The sequence below is a fragment of the Terrapene carolina genome, unplaced genomic scaffold (assembly GCF_002925995.2).
Source record: "Terrapene carolina triunguis isolate 2854851 unplaced genomic scaffold, T_m_triunguis-2.0 Scaffold926, whole genome shotgun sequence".
In the NCBI taxonomy this organism is placed as follows: domain Eukaryota; kingdom Metazoa; phylum Chordata; order Testudines; family Emydidae; genus Terrapene; species Terrapene triunguis.
Genome location: NW_020665277.1, coordinates 5,188,189 through 5,215,895, shown reverse-complemented (window position 1 = coordinate 5,215,895; position 27,707 = coordinate 5,188,189). Strand labels below are relative to the sequence as shown.

The following is a 27,707-nucleotide window of genomic DNA, read 5'->3' as shown; positions in this document are numbered from 1 at the left end:
GAGAGTTGCTACAGGGAATGGCAGTGCAGAGGACAGAACAGGAGAGACATACACAGGGCCGGCTCCAGGCACCAGCCGAGCAAGCTCGTGCTTGGGACGGCAGATTCTAAGGGGCGGCATTCCCTCAAATCCTTTTTTTGTTTTTGTGTTTTTTTGCTTCACCGCTTCGGCCGCCCCACAGGTTTTTTTCTTTTTTCTTTTTGGTTCGCCGCTCCGGCCGCTCTGTAGGGGGCGGCAGCGCGGAGGAGGGAAGCGCCCTGCTGGGAGTGGGCTGCGCGCTCTGTCTGCCCCAGCTGGTGCCAGGTCTGTAGCAAGCCCGGCAGGGCAGCTTGTGTCCTTCCCTCCCCGCCGACCGGAGCGGCGCGGAGCCCTCCCAGCAGGCGGCGCGGCGGGAGGGGCCGCGTGGCGAGCGCCTCGCTGAAGGAAGCCCTGGCCGCCCCCCTTCTCTCTCTCCCTCCGCTCCCTCCCCCTTCCCCCCGCTGCCTGGGGCACGTCTGCAGCGCCGGGAGTCCCCCTGCACCCGCGCTCCGGCCGCCCCACAGGTTTTTTTTTTTGCTTGGGGCGGCAAAAAAGCCAGAGCCGGCCCTGGACATACAGACAGGGAAGGCTGAGAGAACCAGAAGGGGAGGCGGAGGGGAAGGAGTGGAGTCATAGACAGAGATAGCAGCAGCCATAGAGAGGATCAGATTTTCTCAGGAAAGCCAGGTCTACACTACAGTGGTACTACGGTGCTGCAGCTGCGTCACTGTAGTGTTGCCATAGCGTGGACGCTTCCTCTGTCAAGGGAAGGGGTTTTTCCTTCGATGTAGTTATTCCACCCCTCCAAGAGTCGGTCGTTAGGGTGACGGAAGAAATTCTTCCTAGCGCCTCTACACTGTGGATGCAAACTTTTCCCCACAGCCCTGACGTAGCTAGGTTGATCTAATTTTTAAGTGTAGAGCAGGCTTGAGCAATCAATGTACTATTAAAATACTGAACCAATAATAAATAATAACTCAGTGATTGGTTAGTTGCATGAAGGCTGCATTGTCTCCTTGATCTCTGTCCTGACCTCAGGCGGTGTTTCCTGTGCATTGTGGGGAGTTTGTAGAGTTTATCCCCAGGCCCAGGGACCATACTTGTACAGCACATTTGGCCCTGTCCCTGTCATGAGATTGACAGCGCGGCTCTAGGCATTTCCACACCCAGCTCTGGGCCTCAACAACCAGCGATGGCAGCAATACGTGCCTCCCACAGGCTACATCCATGCCCCTGATACAAGGACATGCTGTGTGTGTGTCACTGGGTGGCTGGCCCTTTAAGGGGAGACAGACCTGCAGTCCACCTGTGACAAAGTGAATTCACCTCTCCAGGTGGGGAGAATGAAAGTCATGTGACCACTGGGTCAGCTGACCCAATCAGGACGAGGGCTGGAGAGAGAAAGGGCTGAAAAGACACCAGCAGGAGAGAGCTAGCCTTAGCTAGAAGGAAGATGGAGAGAAATGGAGCAGGCTGGTTGGAGGAGCTGGGGAGGGGAAAGTAGGATGAATAGCACAGAAGTCATGCTAGACAGTCAGAGTGAAGCAGCCAGGAATGAAGACTGGGTGCAAATTAGAAAAAAGAACAGAACTTTCTGAATCAGAAGAAGCAGTCAGAAAGGGAACTCTGGGGTGGAAAACCAACATACTGTAATTGTTAAATTGCTGAGGAAGAAAGGAAAGATAGGAGCTATTAATCCCTTGAAACTGGGATTAGGAAAAGTATTGGAGGTCTGTCAAGAGCTAGCAGATTATAGGGTGGAGATTTCACAGGTGGAGTGTACCAATAAAGAACAGGCTGAAAAACTGCTTAACATTACAAGTCTAGGGAAAATAAAAGTAGATTGCCAGCCACCCAGATTTATGATGGAAACAAGAGAGATAATATAAGGGATCACACTGGAAGTGACTGAAGATGAAATTAAAAAAGTACAGGTGGGGAACAGGTCACAGGTGTGACTAATTAGTAGGAGGGGGGGAAGATAACAAGCCATCCACAGCTGTGCAAATAGCATTTAGAGGACACGCTTTACTTGGCAAGGGTAAAGCTAGAGTCTCAGATGGTTTGGCCTAAACCACCCTTTCAGATGTTATAAGTGCCACAAGTTTGAGCATGTGGTAAAAGTATGTAGAAGAAACACAAAGTGGGCAGATGTGGAGAGGAGTAATCGTATGAAAGCTGTGCAGAAGCAGAGCTAACATGTAGCAGCAGCTGTGGGGACAAGCTCAATACAGCTTCTGGAGGATATGTGGTAGCTAAACAGGCTAGGGAGCGGCAAAGGACAAGGTATCTTCTGCAGAAGCTGCTAAAAGGCATTCAGAATGACGGCTGGGAAAGGAGGCGAAAACCAATAAGGATAGCTCAGTAGTTTGAGCATTGGCCTGCTAATAAACCCAGGGTTGTGAGCTCAATCCTTGAGGGGGCCATTTAGGGACCTGGGGCAAAAAAATTAGTTGGGGATTGGTCCTGCTTTGAGCAGGGGGTTGGACTAGATGACCTCCTGAGGTCTCTTCTAACCCTGATAGTCTATGATTCTAAGGTACCATTGCTACAACATAGTGTTACAAAGGATGTAATAAATAATATAAGAGAAATAGGGGAAACATTTTATTTGTACAGAAAGATAAATTTATAGCATTTATAGTAATAAGTTGCACTTCACAAGCAGGAAAGAGACTGGGAAAAAAACTAAAGATGACAATGAAAGCAGCAAAAAAAAAAGTATTGGCATGTTAGTAATTTGGCAACAGAGCACATTCATGCGATTTTGAGTGAGGACAATACTGCAGTTTAACAAATATGGTCCAAAAATGTATTTGAATGTGGGAAGCCTAATAGCCATGATCGGGAACTAAAGAAGACTATTTTTGAAATAAAAATGAGTCCTTGTGGCACCTTAGAGACTAACAAATTTATTTGGGCATAAGCTTTTGTGGGCTAAAACCCACTTCATCAGATGCATGGAGTGAAAAACACAAAGCAGTATAAATATTACAGCACATGAAAAGAGGGAGTTACCTTTCCAAGTGGAGGTCAAACCTGATCCTGTCAGTACACAGGAAGTGTGATTAACAGAAAAGCTGTTTAAAGTCCCATGATATAGTACAGTCAGATAAGATAGAGTTTCCTTTATAAATGTACATGCCCCCACTCCTTCATATTTCTCTAAGATGTTGACATTAATGTAAAGCTGAGTTTTTGAGCATACTGCTATTGAGATTCCAATGCCGAATAAAAATACCTCTGTATGGATCTGTGATGTCTATAACCCCTGTAAAGATGTGGAGAGCTCAAAATGAAAAGGGTCCATGTGTTTTATGTGGTGGTTTGAATAGCCGGAATGAGGAAATGAGAAATCTGACAGCAATAGCAAATGTTTGGAACAGTTTGTTGATTAGCATTATCTGGTGCTACTAATTAACCAGCTAAGTTTACCTCTGGTGCTGGTTCCTTTTCCTGTTGGGATCTGGGAATTGCAACAAGCAATATAGTAATAAATGTAGTTGGGAAATTTACAAGGAAGAGGGAATGAGAAGTGATCATTTCCCTTGGCTTGTTATATGGCACGGAAAGGGTGATGTTGAAGACATTGGAGGAAATCCTATTTGGAATTTTAAAAGGGCTGATGGGGAGGTTTTTTCGGGAGTAAGTGTGATCAGTGTTTGAGCAACCAGTGTATAAGGGATAATATGGAGCAGGGGTTCCCAAACTTTTTACTTCACATGGCCCCGCCGTTACTGGAAGCAAGGGCCAGAAGCAGGAAGGCCATGGCCAGGTGCGGAACCATGGCCGAGTCAAGAGCCCGGGGCCGCAGTTGGGGGCGGGTCTGTGGCCGGGGGATGAAGCTGGGGCCGCTGTCAGGGCTTGAGGCTGGGGCTGGTGCCAGGAGTGGAGAACCGGGAACCGGCCAGGGTTGTAGCTGGGGGTGAGGCCAGAAGTGGAGCTGGGGTCAGAGTAGAGCTGGGGCCAGAGCAGGGCTGGGTGGCGCTCCCTCCCCACCCCATATGGGGGCTGGCCTGGGCCCTGCCGCATCCACCCCCCCAAATGTTCTTCCGCACCCCCGCAAGGAGGGCATACCCCTCAGTTTAGGATCCGCTGATATAGGGGAATTTAGTGATACCATAATTCCCTTTATTAAAGTAACAGCCAAAGTAGCTATTTGTAAGCTATTGAATTGCCCTAAAATCAGAAACCTGGTTCCATAGTGGAATGAAGAATGTTAGACTGCAATTAAAAAAAAAAAAAAAAAAAAGCATATAGAAAAGGGAAAACCCCCCCCCAGACAATGAGGACTTCATGAAATCTAAAAGCAATAAGACAGTGGCACCAGAGAGTTAAGAGGACTAGAAAAGCAAGTGGGAAGAAATATTGTGGGGAAATAAATCAAGATACCAAGGTTTCAGAGCCAGTTCAGAGAATGAATGGAACAGGGATCAATAACAATTTTATCCCTGCTCTTATTGAAGAAAATGAAGTGACCAGTTCAAACCAAAGGAAAAGCAAAAATCCCAGCAGAAGTGTTCTGGAAAGTTAGTAATGATGATCAAAGTCCAGGTTTTTTCCTGGTGGGACAGAAGGAGGGAAGGAATTCCACCGAAGAAAACTGTGAGAGCTAAATGGTTGGGGAAAGAGGAGTAAGGGACTGACTGCAATCTTCAGTATGCAGGAACTCAAAAAAGCCATAGATAAAAGCAAAATCACAGCCTCAGGAGTATACGTAAAATAATGATTTAAACCCCCGTCAGGTAGGTATTTAATGAGAAGCTCGTTGTGTACCTGGAAAAATGAAATCCGAAATAATATGCAATGTGACTTTAGGGCGGGGAGACTATTGTAAGATTAGAAACAGAAATACAAAACCGTGTGAGGAACAAAGTGTATGGTGACTGTTGTGGATGTTGAAATAGCAGAGGGTATGTTATGGAGAGAGGGTTTATTTTGTAGTGATAAGGATAAAAGGAAGAATGTTCTGTTGGATAAGAGATTTTTTTGAGTAAGAAGACCATACAGGGAAGCAGGGAAAGTCTTGAGTATCTATAGGATTACCAGTGCCACTCTACAGGGGAGTATTATCAGCCCTACCTTGCTTAACATTGATACACGATCTCCCCAAAAGTGTAAGGACACAAATAGGCATGACCTTATTTGCGGATGATTGTGCTCTATGCGTTAAAGACAGGAGAATTAAAGTGGCTTGAGAGAGTCTCAATGAAGTGCTCGTGGGGGGGGGGTCACAGACTGGGGAGAGGCTTGTGGGTTTAAACGTTTGATTGCTAAAACAAAGGGAATGATCTTCACTAGAAAAACATTCAAGAGGAGTGTAATTTATACCTCTGTGGAGAATCTGTGTGTTAAGTGTTAAAGTTCTGAGTGTACTGTTTGATAATCTTATCCGGAAGAGCCATATAGAAAATATCACAAACAAATATAAAAGGTAGGATTCATCTACTTCAGTGATTCTCAAACTGTGGGTCGGGACCCCAAAGTGGATCATGACCCCATTTTAATGGGGTTGCCAGGGCTGGCTTAGATTTGCTGGAGCCTGAGGCGAAAGCCTGAGCCCCGCTGCCCAGGGCCGAAGCCTCAGCCCTGGGTGGCGGGACTCAGGTTACAGGCCCTCTGCTTGGGGCTGAAGCCCTTGGGCTTTGGCTTTGGCCCCTCACCCGGAGTGGCAGGGCTCAGGTGGGCTCAGGCTTCAGTCCCCCCCGCCTGGGGTCGTGTGGTAATTTTTGTCAGAAGGGGGTCGTGGTGCAATGAAGTTTGAGAACTCCTGATTCTACTTAGAAGTATTGCTGGGATTAATTGGGGGGCAGATTGGAAAGTGCTGATGATGCTGTACAGCGCATTGGTAAGAGCAGTCCTAGATTATGGGTGTCAAGCCTTTAGTTCCGCATCCAGATCAGATCTTAAAAAGTTAGTCAATTCAAGCTCAAGCCCTATGAATTGCACGTGATTCACTTCTTACGATGCTGCAGTGTATAATGCACATTACTACAGGGAAGTGCCTATACATTTAAGAATGAAAATGTTATATTTGACGTTCTGGGCTGAAATTAAGGGAAAATGGTACCGATAAGAACACTGGACAAGTACATGAGGAATGTTGGAATTAAGCAGATTAATTGCAGCCTGACCCAATATGCTCTTAAAGTTAAAATGTGGGTAAAAGAGTTCAGTGAAAAGGAAGGACTAGAAGAGATTAAAATCTTTAGTCATGGTGCAGTACATTATACCTGGAAAACAGTCTCTTTGGATGTGGATTTAGAATTACATAATAAAATAACGGGGCGAAAGAGTCATCCTCTGATAGACAAAGTTTGAGTTTCTATATGGTAAATGGAGTCACCATTGATAAATATATAATGACAGATCTAACAAGGAAAAAAACAGATTGAGTGGAGGCAGCCTTTTGCAGTCTTTCCTCTGAGATTGGAGTTAAGAAATCTAAAAGAAGGCTGGGAGCCAGGGAATTCACAGTAATGGTTTCTTGGTGGTGGAATGTGTGGATGGAAAAGATGACTGGAAGGCCCACCTGGGCTGTGTCCAGAGCCTGACACAAAGGCAGTCTTCTTGCAGTGGCCCACCCACAACAGGAAAAAATGGAGACATGTCAGGGTTTGAACCCTAGAGGAGGCCTGAGCACAGTGCACAGAGCAAGGTGTGCGCTTACTGTTGCCACTTTGGCCTGAGTTGTCAGCCAATATGTGGGGCCTTGTCAGGGTGTGTCCATGATGAGGAGAAATGTCTGATCTGAGTCAGCTATTTCTTTGGTGTAATCCTGTTTATTTGCCAAGAATGGAGACACAGTCCTGTTTCCCTGAGCACAGCAGAAACAAACAGGCAAGTTTCCTTGCTCTCAATTTCCAAGTCTGCCACTCCAATCAGTTCTGTGCCCTAAAAGCTCTGTCTCTGCCCTCTCCCAGCTGCTTCTCCCTGTCTACTGTCTTTCTCCCTCTCTCTCTCAGCTTGCCAAACCATCTCTTAGCCCCTGCGTTTGCAATCAGGAAACATTTCAGTGAATGTCGCTTAGTCTCTGATCAGAGAGCTTGCCATATGGCCTTGTGCCTTTGAACAGTGGCTTCTATTGTTTCTGGCTGTCGCTATATAAAGAGGCTTAATTGCTCCTTCCACTTAATCCTTCAGCTACTCCAAAAAGGGAGAAATGCCAGCGGTTCCATGAAGTCCACTAGGCACTTCGCTATCCCTATTGAACTTACATGGAAGATGCTCAGATGCTGCGGTGATGGGCAGCAGTATAAAACCCTATGAGAGAGAGCAGTACCACCGAGGCTGTAACTGAAAGAGATGACCTTAGATGATTCCCTTTCATTGGGACAGGAATCACTTGCCAAGGGTTGGAAGGGTTTTCTAGCAACTTGGGCACTGGACTGGCATATAAGAAACCAGGGATAGCCACATCCTTCCTCTCACATACCCTGCCATGTTTCCCAGTTCCCCATCTGTAACTTGTCCTCCCTAGCTGACAGGAGAGCTGGGAGGACAAGTGTCACCAATGGTTGTGAGGTCTCCGCTACTACAGGCCAGGGCTGCACCCAGGTTTTTGTGGGCCTGGGCAAAGTCTGAAATTGAGGACCCCTCCCAACCTTTCAAGAAAAATACCACTCGGGGAGGCCTTTGGGGACCAGGGGTTTGGGGAGTGAGCCCACCCCATGCTCACCCTGTAGCAGCAGCTGGTATCCTGCAGGGCTGGACCCAGCTCCCCTCTCTGGGAGGTGTAACCTGGCAGACAGCAGCGCAGCACCCCTTGGGCCAAACCTGAGTGGCACTATGACCTTGTGTGCCAGGCTGCAATGCAACTCCGTTTGGGGGGGCCCTGTCATGGGACAAACTGCCCCTTTTGCTGCCTGCGACAGGCCGTTAAAGTATCTAGCTAGATACACCAACTGCGCACAGGACCGAGAGGAGAGCCTGGCAGAGGTGTCTTCACCACAACCTTAGCAGGAACCTCCAAAATCCGCCTGTCCTCAGTTTTATTCCCCACAGGGATAGGGTAACTTCTGCAGCATGTGCAAGCCAGCCTTCAGGGAGATGGTGCTACTGAGGTGTGATTAGTCAAACGAGTGACATGTACAAACAGGAAAGATAAATAACGGAGGCCAACAGCAGGATAAGGCCACAGGAAAAAGCTATGAATGTCATTCTAGAGTTCCTCCTCAGGTTGTTAATTGGCAAAGGGGTGTGTGTGTGTGTGTGTGTGTGTGTGTGTGTGTGTGAGGGTGGGGGGTGTCAGGGCAGGAACAGCAGGGGGCTGAGGGTCAGGCATGAGGGGCACCAGCAGACTTGTGTGGGATCTCAGGACTGTGAATCAGAACAGAGGGGCACTGGCAGGGCTGCTGGGAAGAGCTTGTTGGGAATTTTTTGATGAAACATTGCTTTTGGTGGGAAAATGCTGATTTGTCGAAACCAAAACGTTTGGCAATTTTAGTGAGACTTTCAGCAGGAAAGGGTTCTCTGAGCCGGGATGGAATCGCTGGGGGGGGGGGAAGAGGGAGAGAGAGAGAGACACAGACACAGACACAGACACACAGCCCAGGTGGCCTGGTGGGCAGGGCACGCACTTGAGACATGGAAGTCTAATGTTCCAATTTTTGACTTATTCAAGCCAAGGACTTCCCGTGTATCCCAGATGAGTGTCCCAATCCCCAGTTGATTCTGCAGTGTCTCTGCCCCGTGGAAGCTGTTCCATCTTGCGTAGCTCCTTAAATATTTACTGGAGAAAGGGGAGGATGCGTGTTCAAATCCTATCTGAGCTAAGTGCCCAGATTAGGGTTATGCCAGGAGGAGGAGGAGGAATTCTTTTTTCTTGTTCTTGACTGACACAACTTTGCAAGGCCTTCAGCCTGATGCAGAAGGGGAACGTTTTGGAAACTTTTTTATGGGACGGGAAAAGTAAATCCCACCCAGCTATAGTGTGTGTGCGTGGCGAGGGGGAGCCCTGGCTTGGAAGCTCAGCAAATCTCAAAACTGAGCTGCATCCGTGTAGTTGATGTGTGAGGGGGAGCATGTCCAGGGCTGGAATGGCAGGGGTGTCGCAGCTCAGGACTGAGGGGCATGGATATGGCTGCACAAGGATAGAGGTGGAATGGCAGGCTTGCTGTGTGGCAAGGTGGAGCTGGGAGGGAGACGGGAGCATGGAAGGGCATTAGGAGAGCGCAGTGCATGTGGGCAGAGTAGAATGGAATAGCCGGAGGGCAGCATGGCACTATAGGGGCATGTTAATAGAACTGTGTGCGCGTATGGAGGGGGGAGCCCAGAGCTGGGGATAGCAGGGGCTGCGGGATGGGATGAATGCACATTTCAAGTGACATCGATGGTCTACTGCTCCCTTCCATCACTGGCACATACGCGTCCCATCCAGAGCCAGCGAACTCCTGAGTGGCTGAGTCTGTGGACGGGTTGTGGAGTCTCCTGTGGAAGATGACAGCACCATGGGGACGGGAAAGGCTGGGAAGGATCTGGTGTGTGTACCTCTTTAAGAGCCCCCTTCCCCAGCAGGAGGTAACTACCAGCTGCTGTTTGACCTCCCACCTTCTTCACATCCAAACACAATATTTGCGGTGACCTCGGACCTCCTCCTCATGTTCGGAAGCTGGGTTGAGTCCACAAGGGGAATAACAACTTTAAAATAGCAATCAGCCACTCTTCCTCCCATCCTTCCTCCCCTAGCTGCCTTTTATGGCTTTCCTGCTACGCTAGGCTGGACCAGGGCAATCCTAATCCCTGGTGACCATCGTCTCTCCAGGGCTGGATCACAACCGCCATCCGTCTAGCCGGGAATAGAGCTAATTGAAACATTTCCCCTGAAACAGTTTGGGAAACGCCATTTCAACAACGTTGCCTTATTTTGCAAAATTGTAATGATTTCTACGGCTTCTCATTTTGGAAAAGAAATTGGGGGGGGGGTGGGGAAGTTTGGACAGTCCCATTTTTCCTTTGTTTGAAATGCAAAGTTTCCATGTTTTTCAGAATTTTTTGTGTGTGTAGAACTTTGTTCTCTATAAAAATCATTTAAAAAAAATTCAACATGGTCAACATCTAAACATGTTTTGAATTTATCGAAATAACATGTTTGGACTGATCCCATATGATGTCCCCCCGCCCCCCTCCCCACCAGCATTTCATTTAATAAAAAAATCCGAATTTTGACTCTTCATCCCGGTTGGGGATGAAGAAACTCAAAATCTAAAATATTATTTGCTGGATGGGAAATGGGTTTTCCAATCCACTCTAGCTGGGAATCCAGTGGCCAGTGCCAGCTGCCTCAGAGAAAGGCGCTAGTGCCTTACTGGAATAACCTACCCCAATTGATGATTATTCCTAGCCTCAGGAAGTAAGTGACTGATCTACATCTTGAAGCATGAGGGTTCATATCCCTGGTACATTTTCAGCCTATCATAACCATGGATGTTTCCATATACATTTCCAGTCCTTTTTATTTCCATATAAATGTCTGTCCTAAGGTCTTTGCTGCATGTGATATCATGTGGCAAGGAGTTCCACAGGGTAATCACATGTTGTGTTTCAAAACAAAAATCCTTTGGTCTGTGTTTCTCCTTAATTTCTCTTTGTATCCTTTTAGGATGGCGGCTTGTCCAAATGGGAATGAATGAGGTTCAGCTGTGATCGTAACATAGACCAATGGATGATCTTTCCCCAGGAATCCCTCATTGGGGTTCATTACAACCTCTCCTAATTTGCCTCTCTCCCACCAGTCCTATTCACCTCCTCTTTTTCCCATTGTTGCTATATGTTGATTTCTATCTCCCACTCGCTCCTATCCACACCCAGGAGCGATGCCCCACAACAGCCACAGATTCCTATGGATGGTAGTGAAGCAGGGCTAGAGGAGGCTTTTGCCCCATGTTGGGTTGTCAGCAGCTGACATGACTGTGAGCCATATGTCACAGTTCCCTGCCATGCCAGTGTCTGTCTCCTTGGCCTGATTCCCTCCAGATCAGCCAAGGCCAGGAGTCACTGCCATAGGAATAACAGGAAGTGTCGGTAGGAGGAAAGACCAGAGTAAACACTCTTAATGCCTTCTGCAGGCTTTGTTTTTTTCCCCTCCCCTATCGCCGCAAAGGGATTGTCCCTTCCTGCTACCCATCCCTGGAGGAGCCTCAGTCAAGGAGGGTGTCTGGGCATGAAGGGACATGCACTGTAAGGCAAAGCCACTCCTTTATCCCGGTTGCACGCAGCCTGGTGCCCTCACATAGCAGCATGGGCTTCCCCGAGCACCCTGTCACACAGACAGCTGGGCGTGCATGTGTCCAGCTGCAGGGGGGCCTGCATTCATACCTATACACAAAATCGCACACACCCACAGTGGACATGCACTCTGTTGCCTGCGTGCTCACACGCACACTGAATGTGTGCGCACACGGCCCACCATCGCAGACAAACACACAAACGCTTTCTTATGGACCTACCTATTCTCTTGAATGACTGCCCATCCAGCAGCGTATGCTGCACCTTTACTTTGACCACATACCCAAGCACACAAAATCATGCATGCCCATGCCAGAGATTTTGTTGCATTGATGTAAACAAACACACACACACACACCCACTTCAAATCTCAGACACCCTGGCCAACAGGCACAAACACACTCTCCTGTATACACATGTGCGTGCACACACACACACTCTTGCACACCCTGTAGTCATACACAAATGTAGCAGCCACCCTCCCGCTTGCTTTGTCTTGCACACAATCAAGCAGACCCACACTTACAAAAATACCCCCTAGCTCTTGTATGGCACTTTTCATCAGTAAATCTCCAAGCGCTTTACCAAGGCAGTCAGTATGATCCCCATTTTACAGAGGGGGAAACTGAGGCATGGAGCAGGGAGGTCATTTGGCCAAGTGAACACAGCAGGTGAGGGGCAGAGTGGGGAATAGGACACATGTGTGCACACACTCCCTCCCCTTTCCCCCCATACACACATGCCCCGTGTGTGTCTCTCTCTCTCTCTCTCTCTCAACCCCGGCCTCTATTTCGTTCCTTCCTGAGCTCCTGCTCACACCCGCACTCAGTTAAACTGTTCACTCTTTATTATTAATATACATTTATGAAAAAATTCTCACAGTTACAAAAGTTCACGTTTATAAAATCTCCGTAGAAAGATTTTCATCTTTCCCCCGCCCCTCCCCGAACACAGACACTCAGCATGGCACAGGACAGCTACTGCGAGAGGGGTGAATAGAAGGAAGAGAGAGCCCCAGCTAAGCAGAGCACACCCAGTCCAGCTCAAGCACCATATGGGACGTGGCTTTTATCAAAGGCCTCGTTTCTCTAGCTCCGCCCACAGCTTCCCCATTGTCTGCTGCAAGACTGGGATATCCCAGCTCTGAGGATTTGCTCTGCTGATCCCTCATACGCATCACAAGCAGAGGCCCAGTGAAGGTCTGGCGAAAGAAAGGGCTAGTACAGTACAATGGCTTGTATAGCTATACTGGCACAGCTCCCTTGTGGAGACTTGACACATACTAGCAAAAAGAATTGTGCCGACATAGGAACACCACCTCCCTGAGGGCACGTCTTCACTACCTGCCGGATCGGCGGGTAGCAATCGATCTATTGGGGATCGACTTATCGCGTCTAGTGAAGACGCGATAAAATCGATCCCTGATCGCTCTGCCGTCGACTCCGGAAATCCACCGCGGCAAGAGGCGGAAGCGGAGTCGACGGCGGCGTGGCAGCGGTCGACTAGCTGCCGTCCTCATAGCCAGGTAAGTTGACCTAAAATACGCAACTTCAGCTACGCTATTCACATAGCTGAAGTTGCGTATCTTAGGTCGACCCCCCCCATAGTGTAGACCTAGCCTCAATGTCATAAGCTAAACTGGCAAATGCTCTCTCTTGCTTGTACAGGCTGAGTCTATACAGGAGCGGGATGGGGGGATTTGAAGGTGTAATTATGTCAGTGAGGGGTGTGACTTTTTTTTTTCTTCACACTCCTAGCCAACACCGCTGTGCTGCCAAAATTTTGTAGTGTAGACTTGGCTCGGGGTTCCCTCTGAACAGAAAAATGATCCAAAATTTTTTGGAGGGGGAATTCATTTTCATTCCATGGGTTTCCATTTTTTTGGCAACATTTTTCTTAAAATCTTTTGTTTTTCCTTTTTTTACTCTCCCCCCACCCCGTTTTCCCTCCTTTTCTTCGCTTTTTTCCCCACTGAAGAAAGGTGGGAGGGAAAAGGGAGGGATAAAAAGGAAAAATAAAATAAAAATTCAACTCTGGGGTTTTTTGAGAACAATGCAAAATTTTGAAATCCAATACATTTTTGTAGAGAATGTTTGGTTCTAAAAATGTTTTTGATTTTGATTTCTTTCCTCGTCTTTAAAAAAAAAAAAAAAAAAAAAACAAAAAAAACGTTCCCCTTCTTTTGCCACTGAAAAAGAGGAGGAAGAAGGAAGCAAAAAGGATAAAAGAAGGAAAAACTTTTTAAAAATGTCTATTAGATTTCTTTGAAAATAATAGAAAATTTTGAAAAAAAAATATTAAATTTGTAGAGCAATTTAGGGGGTTGGAATTTTTCATTTCTTCAGTGTGTGGGTTTTTAAGGTTTTTTTCTCTCTTTGGGGGAAAAAATTGGGGGAAAAGAGGGAGAAAAAAGAAAACACCTGAAATCAAAATGGTCTTGTTTTCAGGTTGAATGACAATAATAAGAAATTAACAGATTAAAAATAATGAAAATATTTCTTTTCGCAACAAAGGCCATTTTTTGGATGCAAAAGGTTTGTTTAAAAATAAAAGACAACCAGGTTTCCCCCCAAAGTCTGTCAGCAATTCCCTCAGTGGTGAGGGTCTTGACTCTCTAGTGCTGTCATGTGGCAAAAACATCAAAGACTCCCCTTGACATTGGGGCCTAGGCCCTTTCAGAATTCAAGAGGTGTGAAAAAAATATCCCTTGTGTTCTGGCTCATCTGATTCTGCATTTGGACTGGAGGAGCCCTCAAACACAGCAGCCAGGGAGTGACAGCAGTAGGCATGCAAGGGGCTGGATCTGCTCCTTCCCTCAGCCAGGGGCTGATTCTCTGAGCTTGGCACACGTTAAACCACACACACAAAATGTACATGCAACGAACACACAGGAAAAAATGAAGCTCAAGGTACAGGTCTACTCTGGAAAGTGTCTCTGTGCAAATTGCCGTATGGGTGGGGAGGGCAGGTCTGTGTTTATCATTTCAAGGCGAGGATGTCACATGCTCAGTTTATAAGCTCTTTGACTGCCAGCTCCGCAAGCTCAGCCTCTCTAAGATCTAAGAGTCAAGCTGGGATCTTTTCATTTTCTTTGCCTTCACTCCAGAGTTCATCCACTGGCTCCCTCAATCTCTTCTTGGATCAATGGGCGCTCTCCAGGATTCTCTGCTCCATGTTCCCCCTCTGGATCTCTTTCATTGTCCATCTCAGCCTCCTCTCATCCTTGCACCTTTCATCTGTCCTGAATTACTTGTTGGCTTCTGTTTCTTTGGAACCCATTCCCCCTTCTTCTGGAACTTTGCTAGTTCTGCGAGGAGGTCCTACCCTTCCCTCAGAAGCCACATGGGACTGGCTTCTTCACATGTCCGGGAAGTGGGGAAGATCCTGTGGACCATATGACTCAATGACTTCTGAGCCATTCCCACTGCCGTCAAGGGTTTTACTAAATATGGGTTGCCAGTCAAGTCCTCTTTGATGTTGGGCAAATCACTTAAACTTCTGGTGCCTTAGCTTCCCACCCATAGCACTTCCTAGCCTCACGGGGATGTTGTGAAGTACGTTAAAGATTGTGAGGTTCTCAGGTACTACAGTAACAGGGGGCAGATAAGTATCTAAACATAGAGCCGTATAAGCAATGGCTGTTCAACTTGGGGCTCTGTCCCCCTCTGGTGGTGACTAGGCTAATTAGAGATTGATGGGACTGCTATAAATGGGGTGGCTAAGCGAGTTGGAAGGAGATGATCCAGAGTTCCCTGGTTTGACCCCAACTACCAACCACCCACCCTCCCAGGCATGTCTAAAAGTAAGTTACTGCATTACCAAAGTAAGTTGTTAATTCCTTTGTGGAGCGGAATCCATCGTGCACTGACTTTGCACAGCCAAAGTTTATTGTAGCAACTAAAGTTGGCTGATTTGATGCACCTAGGGGACAGATCTACTGAGTCAGAAGGTGTCATTTTCCAGAGTAGAAGTGCATTTTTTTTTTAAGACGTGTAGGAAATCCATTAAGGGGGCTTAAGGCTAGGGGAGGGCAAATGATTCTGATGAGGAAACTGCTACATTACCTGTGTGCTCTTTCCAGTTCTTGACAGCTAGATGACCGGAACCTTTGTGGACCCGGGTTTATGTGCGAATGACAATGGAATGTAAATCTACCCTGTGATTAAAGGCTTCTCATTTCTTAGCCCTGTTTGGATCAGCTGCAGCGAGTTCTGCCATCCACGTAAAAACCAACTCCTTAAAGGGATCTGTCCCACACGGACAGATTTTTGCCTCCTTACTTTCTGGTGGTGGCAAGACCGAAGGACATAATCTGGAAAGCTCTGGTGGCATTTGGCATTGGGTTTGGTCCTAGTTCTATGCAAAAATAAAAAATATACAAGTGTCAAAATACATTGGCTATACATCAGAGCACACAGAGTTCTCTAAGACATGGTTATAGGCTGAAAAGGTTGCTCTTTCATTGGCTATAGTGTCCTTTATTTGCATTGTCCTTCCGAAAGAAAAGTTACATCCAACTTCGCCAGTGGCAGCTGATGTTGGGTGGAGCTAGTCCCAAAAATGAGCCATTGTCCCCAAATGCTCTTGGTCGCGTCGATCCAGTTCGTAGATAAGTTACTGGGGAGTGGCTGCGGGTGCTGGGGTTAGCATGGCAGGAGCTGGGCATCGTGGGTTCTGCCCCCGCCTATGCCCATATGGCCTTCGGAAAGTCATGCCAATCGCTCAGTACCTCCGTTTCCACATCTGTAATGCGAGGCTAATAACCACTTACCCACTGCGGAGGGATGGGTTGGGGGCGCTGATGCTCAAGGCAGGTGGAGACAGACGGACTAAACGGAGCAGTTGCTAGGGCAGAGCAGATGGTCTCTCGCTTTCTTTTTAAAAGCATGTTTGTTTTTCAATCTGTGATTTTAATGTCCACAATGGGGAGAAATAGAGCGCTCCAGCTAGAGCTACTTGGGTAGCACCAGGACAGAGTAGCCCCTCGCACGGTCATAGCACTTTATAACCTGACCGGCAGCACCACCTGCTGTTCCAGCCCTGAGACTGCACCATAATCCTCCTCTGGGGCATAGCTTTCTAGTCGAGTCCTAGGCCCTGCTCATGCCCCTCAGTGTCAGTCTGCAGCCCCCCTGCTATCCCAAGTTCTCCACCCCCTGCTCTGCCAACACCCCTTAATCCCAACTGCACCCTGCCTGCTATTCTGGGCTTCCCCCACAGCTCTGCTAATCCCCTTCTATCCTGACCTATAGTCCCCCTGCTATTCCACTCCTGGGCTTCCCGTTCACACACTGCTCTGGTGATGCCCATTAGGCCTGACCTGCAGCCCTCTGCTGTCCCAGCGCTGGTCTCCCCCCAACCCTCAGCTTTGCTGATACCTCTCATCCACAGCTCTGTTAATGTGCCTCAATCCCAACCCACGGCCCCCCTGCTGTCCCAGCCTTGGGGTCCCCCACCAGTTCTGCTGACATCCTTCAGTCCTAACCCACAGCCTCCCCGTTACTCCATCTCACACTTCCCCCTCAGGTTTGCCAGTACACCTCACCCCTGCCCTGACCCTTAGTCTTGAGCGACAGACCAAGTTCAAACTCTAGAGTCCCCCTGACCTATTGACTTCTCAACTCCGCATCTAGAGAACCATGCACAGGCAGATCTCCCTCAACACCAATGGCCATCTAGCCAAGGACCAATTAGAAAACAGCAGACCCTTGCTCTGACATCTCCTCCAACCATACAATGGTACGTCTCAGTGGTGGGGCTGTTCCTCAGAGTTAAACCTGCCTCTCTGGCCCTCAGAGATGCCATGTCTCAGGCCTCGTATCAGTACTACAACTCTGGATACCACAGTGTCCCTGGCCAGAGTCCCTACAGCCACAAACAGAACTGATGGGCTGTAGCTGTCCAACCCTGGAGAGCTACGGCTGTTGCAAATCCACTTGACGTTTGCCATATATATTCCCTTCCCCCGCCCAACTCCTCGTTTTAGGCTGCTAGGGAGATGTGGTGCAAGAGCTGGCACAGAAGGGGGTGCATGTGCGGAGGTGGATATTGCGTATGAGTGTGCAGGACGTGGTGAAGAGGAGAACTGGCGACCGACGTGGGTTGTGACAGCCCTTCCGTGTTGTGCGTGGCGTTGGGCCTTGGCTCGTTGGCTGTCTCCAATGCCGCCGGCAGTGTGAAGAGGCTAGTACAAGGCACGGCTAGATCTCCTTGCCTCACAGGCCTTGCCCTGCTGGGCACAGCGGCTGGGGGATCAGAAGGGACTGGGAGCAGAGATGAGTTAGTATCTCCAGCCGGCTGCAGCTGCGGATAGAAGATGGAGCAGCTTGTGACAGCACCGGGCATGAATCGTGGTGGAGCACAGCCAGCCAGCCCCAGCTCTCAATGGCATCTCCCCAGCCGTTGGGGGAAGGGCACTGTGGCCAGGACCGTGCACCTATATCTCCTCATCCTCGCTGGCCTTGCTCCAGCGGTGACAGCAGTTGGCAGTGATGCCCAGCAGGAAATTGGTGGCCACGGAGGCAATAGAGACCACGAAGCCCACGAAGGCAATGAAGAGATAATCGTCCAACGTCAAGGTCAAGTGGCAGGCCTTAAAACTCTCCTCTGTCAGTGAGAACAAGGGGGCTCCCTCCACCTCGGGTGGGGCACGGCACTCAGCCAGCTGGGAATCTGCAATGAGAAACAGGTAGATGAGAGAAAGGAGAACGTCCTATACACAGGAAGTATCCCTTTACCCCACACAGGTAACATTGGCTTTAGCAGGTCCAATATCCATCTGTTCCCAGCTCTGATGCAAACTCATTGTGTGACCTTGGGCAAGTCACTTAGCCCCTCTGTGTCTCAGTTTCACCGTTGGTAAAAGGAGGCTAATAACATTCACCTACTTCTGTAAAGGGCTTTGAGATCTTTGAATGAAAGGCACAAAGTATAATCCTTGTTAGTAGCTTTCTCTCCTGCCTGGAGTTTCTGGATGGTAATGATGACCCTATTTCAGTGTTGTCCTCTGGGGTAGTCAGAGGTTGCCGTGGTGACGTTCATAACATAGTCATGATGCAGCACAACTGCATCACAATGCCAGTCATAACCCTCCATCATGATGTCACAACATGTCACCAGTAACCACGGCTGTGACACTGTGTTGCAGTGTAACGTCACCATGGGGCAGCATTGAAAGCTGAGATCTTGCCAAACCCCCATGTGACATGAGGTCATGGAACAAAACCCAGCTCAACATCACCATGATGCAACTCAAGGGTGATCACGTCAGGACACGGCACCCTCATAATGTCACTCTCCAATATGTCCATTCAATTTTGGTGCTTCCAGGTTTTGGGTGCTCAACTTGAGATACATGGGGCCTGGTTTTCCACCTCCATCTCTGCTTGAATTCCATGAGAACTGCAGTGTCCATTGCCTCTGAAAATCAGGGACACAAACTGGGCATCCAAAATTGGAGATGCTCCAAATTATTGGGTGTTTGGGGATAATTTTGGCCCTGGTGCCATGATACTAGGCAGACGGGTGCAAAACTGATGGGGGTAGATAAATTCACTAGAACTACAATGTCACGACAGAATGTCCCCTTTGCACAGTGCATTCCCATCACCAGCCTCCAAATGGCATAATGGACTAGATGACCTCCTGAGGTCCCTTCCAACCCTGATATTCTACGATTCCATGAGACAAGGTCACCAGATAATGATGTTTCATCAGACTGAAGTGTGTTATTATCCTGAAGTCCTCCACGTGGGGAAATCTTATCCAATGTAGGATAGGAGAGAGCCCTACACGGCAATCGCGGCTGTTATTCACTCAAAGGGCTCACTGGAGAATGCAATGAGGATCAGCAGTGCTAGGGGACCCTCAGACCTGAGAGAGGGTGTTCAGATGGAGTCAGGGTCTACTGCAGCTGCAGGAACTCCAGGAAGACTATCCCCTCCCACCACAGCTCCTGCAGTCGGCAGCTTGTGTGATCAGCAACAAGGGCAGGAACTAACTAATAGCACAAGAATCAAAAGAGGGCAGCAGGACAGGGAGGAAATGCAGATTGATGGGGTCCCATTGCTGAATGTGGATCTGCCATTGCAAAGACAGAGATAGACAAAGCCACACCTACAAGACCAGTAGGTTCAAGCAGAGTCCATTCCCACCCAGTTTGGTGCATCTCTCTCCTGCCCTGCAGCAACTACTCTTCTATGCCTAATCCCCCTACCCTATGTCCTCCGGTACCAGTTCAGCAATTGCAGTCCATGTCTCCTGACACACACACAGCTCTGCCAATGCCTCTCAATCTAGTCCTGCAGCCTGCCCTGCTATTCCATGCCTGGGCTCCCTCCACAGTTATCCCAATGGTCTTCGGTCCCAATCCACATCCCGGCCTATTATTCCAGCATTGGGCCTCCCCCCCCGTCCCCCACACACAGCTCTGTTCACACCCCTCAGTCCCAATTTACAGCCTCCTTCCATCTCAGCCCCGGGTTCTCTCCAGTGGCGTAGCCAGCTTCTAAGAGGAGGGGGAGCAAATATAAAAAAGGCACCCCCCCTGGCTCCTCCTCCGGCCACACCCCCTTGGCTCCTCCTCCGGCCGCCCCGCCCCTCCCCCCCATGGCTCCTTCGGCCCTGCCGTGCCACCCCCGTGCCCCCCCCTCGCTCCTCCGGCCGTGCCCGCCGCCCCCCCATGGCTGCCAGCCACACTGCGGGCCGCCAGGCTGCGCCCCCCCAGCTCCTCCAGCTGCCGGCCGCATGCCGCGCACCCCCTGCTCCTCTGGCCAGTGCCCGTCCCACTCCTCTGGCCGTGCCCGCCGCCCCCCCATGGCTGCCGGCCACCAGCCTGCGCCCCCCCGCTCCTCCAGCCGCGGCTGCCGGGCCATCCTGCGGGCCGCATGGCGCCCCCCCCCGCTCCTCCGGCCGCTTTGGGAAAGGCGGGGGAAGCGGCTGCTTCCCCTGCATCCCACTAGCTACGCTACTGGTTCTCTCCACACACAGCTCTGCCAACGTGCCTCGATCCTGACCTGCAGCCTCCCCTCTGCTATTCTAGGAGGGCCCATCTAGTTTCACTTGAAATGGATTCTGGGGTTGCACCTCCAGGGAGTGCCTCCTGGAGTGGCCTCTAATTGCAGTCCACTAGAGCAGAACACCAGGTCTGGATTCTGTGCCCCCTGTAGAGGACTCTGAACAGGCTCCTCTCTGGATCTGGGCCTGCTGCCTTGGACCCTCTGGCTGGCATTGGGAGGAGACAGAGGACTTTCCCTTCACACAAGGTCCCATCCTGTGCCACATACCTGAGGTGCAGTGCTGGATACGATTCCTCAGCCACTTCAGGAGCGGCTCCATGGTGCAGCCACACACCCAGGGGTTGCCCCCGATCTGTAGGGTCACCAGCCCTGGAAGACCCTCCAGGGCTTCCAGGCTGAGGAAGGACAGCCCCCCATGGCTGAGGTCCAGGTCACGTAGCTGGGCTAGCCCCCGGAAAGCCTGGGGGTGCACCTTTCGCAGACACGGGTTGTGGCTCAGGTCGATCCTCACCAGGCTGTTGGCTTCTTGGAACATATTAGCGGCCACGTGGCTGAAGTTGTTGTAGCTCAGGTCCAGGTGGGCCAGCCGCTTGGCAGTCAGGAAGAGCCCGGCGGGCAGCTCCACCAGGGAGTTATTCCTTAGGTCCAACACCCTCAGCTCACCATAGCAGGTGAGGTAGCCCGTCGGGATGGTGGTGATGCGGTTATGTGCCAGGCTCAGGTTCCTGGTATCTAGAGGCAGGTCGGGGGGCACTGAGAAGAGCCGCTGCCCGCTGCAATCCACAACATGGCTGCGGCAGGTGCAGAGGACGGGGCAGCTGGCGCTGGCCTCGGAGAAGGCCATTGCCATGGCAATCAGGAAAGGGGTCAGGAGCATGGCAGAGGAGTGGCGGGACACGGGCCCCTCTCCCCACAGCCAAGTGCAGCCTGTGCCCATTTTAGTTGGTCACGAGCAACATGTCGCATGGAGGCAGAACAAGGAGTAAGTGGGAGTCACTCATGCACGAAGGTGGCTACATGCTGGGTGCAGGGGAAGGCCAGACCTTAGAGCCATTGTCTATCACATGCCAGGGCCACTGTCACTAGCACACCATGCACCGTGAAGGGTGGGCCAGGAACGACAGGGTCCCGACTCCTCGGACAACGCTTTAGTAGCCCATTCGTCACCCTTTAAAGGGTGTGAAGTGGAGAGCAAAAAGAAACGTAGCTGTATCCATCAGTCTGCACCTTCTGTTGATCCTTCAAGTGATCAAAAATGGGAGGAAAGCAACTAAAATCAGGGATTTTTTTCTTCCAGTTCATCAACACCCCTGGAACAATGGTTTGAGCCCATGAAAAAAACTTTCTCATTCCCTTTCACGCATTTGTCTGCTGGGAATGAATTCCCATCTCGCTGAAGCTGAGATGGGGCCAAGCCAAGGAATTTAACCCCACTGAAACCAAAGGTATATTTTAGTTGCAAAGCAAATCCAGCTCCGATTCAGCAGGAGCCACAGGGCCTTTTCCTGGAGTCATTTAGGTCTCTAGTGCCCGAGCAGAGGAACGGCATTTGAAATCCAGATAATAGGTTCTTCGCATGGATGGTCAAAATCCTGGAGGCCTCAACATCAGCCCAGTGATATAGACTCCTTGGGTGGCTTGTGCCTGGGACAATCAGGAGCCACTAAGGCTGGAAATGAGCCCTTTCTGAGGCTGTGATTTCTGCAGTCTGGGAGAGGCCAGTGGGACTAGGATGGGGGGGGAGTTTCCAGGGGGAAAGAGAGGGGGCTGGAGTCCTGGGGTATCAGCTGCTGGTTTATCTTTCACTCCCAGTCTCCCTCCCAACAGGCAGCAACAGGGCTCCAGCTGCGTGACCTGCCAAGGAAACAGAGGAATCAAAGACTCAGCAACAAGGTTATCAACCAGCTGGTGTGTTCATACACTCATAGGTTCCAAGGCCAGATCACCATTGTGATCACCTAGTCTGACCTCCTGTCTAGGGTGACCAGACAGCAACTGTGAAAACACGGGACAGGGGGTGGGGGGTAATAGGCGCCTATATAAAAAAAAGTCCCCAAAAACGGGACTGTCCCTTTAAAAATGGGACATCTGGTCACCCTACTCCTGTCTCGCGAAGGCCAGAGAATGGCCCCCAAATCATTCCTAGCGTAGAGCGTTCAGAGAAACAGCCCATCTTAACTGAAAAATTGTCAGTGATGGAGAATCCACCACGACCCTTGGTAAATTGTTCCAATGGTTAATTACTCTCCCTGTTAGAAATGTGCACCTTATTCCCAGGCTGAATTTGTCTCACTTCAACTTCCAGCCGTGGGAGGAGACGAGGGAACCGCAGGGAATCACCTCACAGTCTCTCTAACTTATTGTTCAGCTCCACTGCCTGTCTGCATCTCTCCCTGTCCTTTCACCCTATTCACTCTGCTTCAGTCCCGCTCTCTTCTATCATACCCCACTCGGCTCTGTCAGTGCCGTTCAGTTCTGACCTGCTTCTCCAGCCTCGGGTCCCCCTCACAGCCATAGCTCTGCCGTTGCCTCTCCATCCCAACCTGCAGCCCTCTGCTATCTGTGCTCTGAGCTCCCCTCCTGAGCCCTGCTCTGTTGATGACCCTCAATCCTGCCCTGGGCTCGCTTCACACACATGCAGCTCTGCTGAAGCCCCACGAACCTAGGCACGGATTAAGAGGTAAAGGCCTAGTCAGCTAAAGAAATGGGGCTCCAACCTCACTGACCTTGGATAAAAGACCCTCAAGTTGCATGACTTGCCAAGGGCAAAGCAAGAGCCTAATACCGAGATGAAGCGTCTGTCAACCTTTCTGATCCTTCAGTCCTGCCCGGCAGCTCTGGCAGTCCCTGGACCCCACACCACCCTGCCAATGCTCCTCCCTGCTCTGCATCATCCCCTACTCTGTCAATCCAAGGCCTCCACCCAGAGCTCTGCCAGTGCCTCTGGATCCTGCCCTGCAGGCTGCCTGCTGTCCCAACCCTGGACCTCCCTCAGGCTCTGCAAAAGCCCCTGATGCCTCCCATCTAGCACCCCTTGCTCTTCCAGTCCTGGGCCGCTTTCCACCCCTGCTGAGGCCCATCAGTGACCTGAAGAGCCCTCCGCTATTCCAGTCTCTTTCCCTTTCTGTCTCACTCGCCCTGTCTGGCCATATTTCTTTCTCTCCATCGCTCTTCCCAGGGACACGCCCTCCTGTGCTCCAGCTCACACCTTGCCTTCCCTTCTACCCCCCCACCCCACCCCAGCACAGCACCTCCACCAGCCCCACTTCATTCGGCCAGGAAAGCCGCTCACCAGTCCACCCTCCAGCGCTTTCTGCCCCCCACTTCTCAGGCAGGTGCCCCATCTCCCCTAGGGCCCCAGCACACCTACCGCCACACAGCCACTGCTCACCCTCCTGCACCGTCCACGCCCTGTCCTCAAGGCACAGACCCTCAGGACAAACGCACACCCAGCCGGCCGCCGCCCTTTAGGACACACCCAGCCTGCACACTCACTCCCAGCCTCCTCTCCATCTCCTCTACCCCGCCCCCCATACTCCGTCCAATTAGCACAAGCCAGATACTCACTCCGGCCCAAGGAGATCCGCAAAGCAGCTGCGATGCAGACAAGTATCTCCCCTCTTCCTGGGCGTCCCCATGTTCTTCAGCCCAACAGGAGTCCGTCTCCTCTCCTCGGTGGCTTCTGGCTCCTTAGGCAGCACCCCTGGCAGCTCCCCCTTGCCCTTCTCCCTGTCCGTCCGTGCATCTGTCCGTCCTTCTCTTCCGAGGAGTGGGTGTGAGACAAGTGGAGGGAATGGCAGTGTCTCTCCTTGAATTGCAGCAGCAGCTGCTGCTGAGTCTGTTAATTCATCCAGGTCTTTCCCCACCTCCTCCTCCTCCTCCTTTCTCTCTCAATCTTTTTTTTTTCCCCCTCGAGGGCCAGGTACTGACGTGGCACTGTCTCTTAGCAACTGCCTCCACATCTCTGAGCAACAGGGGAGCTAGCTGCAGACCCCACTGAGCGGAGAGAGGAAAACGGAGGAAGCAAACGGCGGGGATCAATGCCACCCACGGGATCCTAAGGACACAGAGAGAGACAGACACACAAGGGGGGGGGGGGGGGGGGGGGGCGGACAGGCAGACGGGCGGGGGGGGGGGAAGCAGAGAGAAGAGTGAGCAGTGAGCCAAAGCGGATGCAAACAGGGATGTGGAGACAGAGGCCATGGGGGAAGAAAGGGAGAGATGGGAAAAAAATGAAGGAGAACGAATAAAGAAGGGCCAGGAAGGAAGCGGTGAGGAAGAATAAGGTGCCTGCGACGGGCCCTTCAAGGTCATAAAGCAGCTGAATGAGGAGAATGATGTGGTGGAACTGCCCCACCGGGCTCACAGCCACCGGGTGTACCATGTCCACATAATGGAGCTGTACTGTGACAGGGAGAGGCCTGGGGCCTCTCCCATGGTGCTGGCACCCAGTAAAGATGGGTCGATCCAATTCTGTGTGGCCTATCAGAAGCCCAGTGTCTGGTGCCTACCACATGCCTGGGCCTGACGAGATCCTAAACAAGTTGCGGGGGACTCGGTACCCCACAAACCGGGATCTCACCAAAGGCTACTGTCAGGAATAGACAGGCATAGAGAAGGAATGCCTGGCCCTGGGGTGGGCTCTTAAAAGGCTGCGGCCAGATCCATTTGGGCGACGCTTCACTGTGTACACTGACCACTCGCCCTGCCATGGCTGCACCAGATGCAAGGGGCCAATGCCAAGCTCCTGAGGTGAAGTCTGCCTCTCCAGGACTCTGACATGGAGCTGATCCATGTTAAGGGGAGTGCAAATGTTATCGCTGATGCTTTGTCCCGGAGAGCAGGGCCTGAACTTCCCCAGGTCACTGGCTAAAGTGACCCAGCTCAGTTCGGTCTCGAAGGGGGAGAGATGTGACCTAGTGGGGATTTCCCCTTGTTATGTTGTATGTAAGCCTATGTGAGTTTTACTGTTTCGCATGAATACTGTGTGTGCCTCAGTTTCCCTGTGTGCTGCACCAATGCCTCGGTGGTGACTTTGGCGGACACCCTCTGGGGCAGGTGTGGCTGCTCCTGCTGCCTGTATGGATGCTATGACCGGTGCCCTTCGTAATCTGAGACCCAGGAGGGGGACGCAACCAGGTGACGACCAGGTGACTTTTTGCTCAGGAAGCGAGACAAAGATGAGGAGGAGCAACGGGGTCGTGGGAGGTCGTATTGCTGGTAGCTGGGCTTTCTGCTTGGGGAACTGGAAGAGGGGGAGTCCAGGGCGTCTGGCCTGGGACTCCCCAAGATGGACTTGAAAGTCACTGATTTCTGTTCTACCAAGCTCTGTTCTACATGCTGGCTGAGAGTCACTGATGACTGCGGAGTTGGGGTGCAGGACCCTCTGGCTTCTCCAGGAGCCCCGCCCAGGCAGACTCGCTGCGGGAATGGCCCATGTGGAAGGGGATGCTAAATGTTCTGAGGTCAGATCCAGGAAGATTGAAGCTGTGCAAGCTTCTTGCCCTGGCGACAGTATGCTGAGAGAGAGGAGACATGCTCCCCCAGAGTCCTGGCTGGCTTCATATGGAGTAGTTCCAGAGCATCGCCCCGGTGACTCCGTGACAGGGGGCACACAGGCTGGGCATGGGAAAGCCAGCCTGAACAGGGCTATTGTCCTCCCCAGCCAACCAGTTCTTCCAGCCCCCCCCACCCCCAACCCATGTTGGTTTTCCCCTTGCAACCTTCCCCTCCCCCAATGGCCTATTGCAGCCTCCTGGGTCATCTGGGTTGGTTATTTCGCAGGCACACCCAGGCTGTTCTGCCTTCCCTGTGTGAGTTTGGTGCCCTCCTGGGGTGTCTCATCCTCTGTTTTCCCACTGCTCGCTCGCTGGCATCCGGCTGCCAGGCAGATGGCCAAGTCCCCTGGAGACCGGGCGACTTTGTGTGTGGAGCTCTCCCTGTGGTAGGCATTAATTGGTGCTTATTTTCATTTCCGATCACACCAGGCTTTAAGGGAAGCTCCAGGGGGTGGGTGGCATAAAGGCAGATATTTTAGCTAAATCTTGTTCGTTAGGGATAAAACTCAGCACTGGCTGCTTCAAACACACTGCTCTCTGCTGCTTTTATTACTGTCATTATTAGTATTTATTTGTGTATGCTCTGCCTACTCGGTGTTGCCCTCTCTTCCTCTCTTGGGGCGGCTACTCCAGCTTGAGGAGGCTGCCCCCAAACCCCCCAAAACAAACAGGAATATTTGAGGAAAGCAGATGCTTTCTGCAACCAACATTTATTTAGTCAACAATCCAATTTTCCGTTAAAAAAAATGGCAACCAACCCTGCTTGTGATTACCGGTAGGAAAGCAGCCTTTATGATGGCCATCTGCAGTGGGACATTCCAGGGTCATAGGAACAAGTCAGCCTAGAAGCCATCTCTGTTTGACAATAATGGGACGATGGGTCACCAAGTGGCAAGACAATTGCTAACAAACCTCATGCTCAGAGCCTGTTCTCAAGCCCTGACACGCATGGGCCTGGAAGCACCACCTCAGTGACAGCAATTGCTCATCTTGGCTTTCATTCAGTTGAGCAGGCTGGCTCTGCTGATCATGTTCCTTATTCTGTTGAGCAATGTCACTCTAGTGTAACGCGTCTCAGGCCATATCTAGGTTACAGAACCTGGGCTTGTATAACTATGCCAGCACAGCCCCCTGCGTAGCCCTTATGTGCCTTTGGCTGGTGTAGTAATACCACCTCCCTGAACAACATTAGCTATGCCAAGAAAGCACTCTTCTGTTGGCATAGCTGCATCTACTCTGGGGTTTTTATGTAGTTAGGGATGTGATATTTTTCACACTCCGAGCCAATATAGCTATGCTGGCATAACTTTCTAGTGTAGACCAGGCCTCAGTGTTTCCCATGTTCCTTACCCTACAGCTCAGCGGAAAGAGGAGGGTTACAGGCACAGGTCTCCGAATTCAGGATTTAGGAGCCAAAGATCAAGGAAGTCAGGTTAGAGAAAAGGCAGCACACGGAAAAGACGAATGCAACGTGCCATATCGATGTCGATGGTGGGCTTTTCAAATGCTCAGCCCAGCCTCACTGCTCCTATTACCAGTATTGCTAAATCCAAACGTTCAAAACTCATGTCAGACCTCAAAAACTCATGAGATTTTTTAAAAAAATGAAATAAAGTTGGGGTGATTTTATTTGCCTTCTGTTTTTTTAACCTTTAGGCTGCACTTCGGGTACGTATTTAAACTTTTCTCTGCTAGAAACATTCACTCCCCCATCCCTCCTTTTAAAAATGAAAGCTCAGATTCACACATATTCCCAAGGCCTGACCAGCTGGGGCTCCAGGAAATGCACCAATTACTGTGTGAGTTGGCAGTACTGTGACTTCCAGGTAGCTGATAATAGTGTCAGCCATGGCATGATCTGTAATGAAGGTGGATGAGATTCTGAGCC

At 50.6% G+C, this 27,707-nt stretch overlaps 1 protein-coding gene across 1 annotated transcript; it reads right to left on the bottom strand.

Moving 5' to 3' along the window:
• Positions 1–17,680: 17,680 nt before the first annotated feature.
• Positions 17,681–21,198, bottom strand: LRRC55 (leucine rich repeat containing 55). The gene is made up of 2 exons (XM_024209218.2): positions 20,529–21,198; positions 17,681–17,916 (listed from the first exon to the last, which is right to left on the bottom strand). The coding sequence occupies exons 1-2, from the start codon at positions 21,196–21,198 to the stop codon at positions 17,681–17,683; spliced, it is 906 nt and encodes a 301-aa protein (XP_024064986.2).
• Between the last annotated feature and the right edge of the window lie 6,509 nt (positions 21,199–27,707).